The sequence below is a fragment of the Dipodomys ordii genome, unplaced genomic scaffold (genome assembly GCF_000151885.1).
Source record: "Dipodomys ordii isolate 6190 unplaced genomic scaffold, Dord_2.0 Scaffold117, whole genome shotgun sequence".
Taxonomy (NCBI): Eukaryota; Metazoa; Chordata; class Mammalia; order Rodentia; family Heteromyidae; genus Dipodomys; species Dipodomys ordii.
The window spans coordinates 734,783-736,270 of NW_012267333.1; the positions used below are offsets into that span (position 1 = coordinate 734,783).

The 1,488-nt window shown below is 44.4% G+C and overlaps 1 protein-coding gene across 1 annotated transcript in view; it reads left to right on the forward strand.

Moving 5' to 3' along the window:
• The first annotated feature begins 328 nt into the window (after positions 1–328).
• Positions 329–1,488, forward strand: part of LOC105995274 (mammaglobin-A-like) — an 8,577-nt gene continuing 7,417 nt past the window's right edge. Inside the window, exon 1 of the mRNA XM_013028981.1 lies at positions 329–413. Coding sequence (XP_012884435.1) covers positions 329–413 — 85 coding nt within the window. The remainder of the gene's footprint in view (positions 414–1,488) is intronic.

The following is a 1,488-nucleotide window of genomic DNA, read 5'->3' on the forward strand; positions in this document are numbered from 1 at the left end:
GAGGTGATAGCCTTATAGGAAGTCAGAAAAGGACATGGTTTCATTTGTGATTGTACAGGAAGGAATGCATCTTGGAGAGGATGACAGTAGACTTAGAAGGGTTTCAGGGTAAGGATGACAGGTGGGAGGAAGGGAATCTCTGGAATAGCCTTGGTTGGGGGGCCTGGCACATGAGAGGAGGAGTGTAGACACACTTAAGCTCTCATTGTGCCATACTGATGCTCTGTTACCTGGTGGTGAGTCTTGCCCAAGCCCTAGTGATAATGTACCAACAGCTCATGGGTTTTAGCTTAGTTCCCTAGCACGGAGTCTTCACACGGTTGCCATCATGACATTTGAGGCTGACCCGTGCCTGTGGAAGTTCAGCAGCGCCCCTGACTTCCACACAGTTGCTGGCACACCATCATCATTCAGTCAGGACCATGAGGTCTCCAGACAGTTCCCATAGGAGTGGTAGAAATGGGAAGGAAATTGAATTTAGATTGCCCTGGCAGTGAAAAGAAAATTGATTTCTACCTCTATAGAGGAAGACAGGTACTCACAAGAGTAGGGGGTGCCAGGTCATAGGAATCAGGGGGCATTGAGGTGAGAAATAAATCTAACTCTAAAGAAGATATTGGTCTAGGTGCCTAATAAATGAAATCAGCTCTACATTGCAAAGTTCAGCATTTTAGTGCAGAAGCCAACGAGACTTAGTTGGAGGGTGCACTTGCCCTTGGTGCTGCTTGGAAATCTATCTTCTGAGGATTCTGATGCTCATTCGTGAAAGGTGTACTGAAAAAACAAGAAGTCTAAAAGACTCATAATGATCACTTTGGTGTGGAAGTCTGTACCAAATGTGTGGTAATTCTCAGTCGAATGAGAAACCATAAGAAAACTCATCAAGATTAGGGTGCCCAGAAGAGCCCCTCTAAGTCCAAAAAGGAGCCAGGGGTCCTAATCCTTGTCAGTTTCTTTCACATGACTCTGGATTCAAGGACCTGCACAATGGGTTGCAAGTACAAACATGAATGCAACTGGAAGAAAAGGAGTCAAGGGGTGACACTACTCAAAAAGATATAGACTCAAGCCAGGTGCCAGTGGCTCACGGCTGTAATCCGAGCTACTCAGGAGGCTGAGATCTGAAGATCGCGGTTTAAAGCCAGCTTAGCCAGGAAAGTCGGTGAGACTCTTATCTCCAAAAAACTCCACCAGAAAACTGGAAGTGGGGCTCAAGTGGTAGAGCACTCACCTTGAGCGGAAGAGCTGAGAGACAATGCCCAGACCTAGAGTTCAGGCCCCACAATTGACAAGAAAAAAAAAAAAGAATATACTCATTATCTGACTTATGTATCTGAAACCCTCTGTGCATCACCTTTACAATAAAAAACTGAAAAAAAGGAAAGAGAACATAAATGCATGTAATTTTCCTCTCCTAAATCTGTTTTATTTTTGGCACTTCACACTCGCTGAATGATGAAATGTCTCCCAAATAATACTCAAATCAAA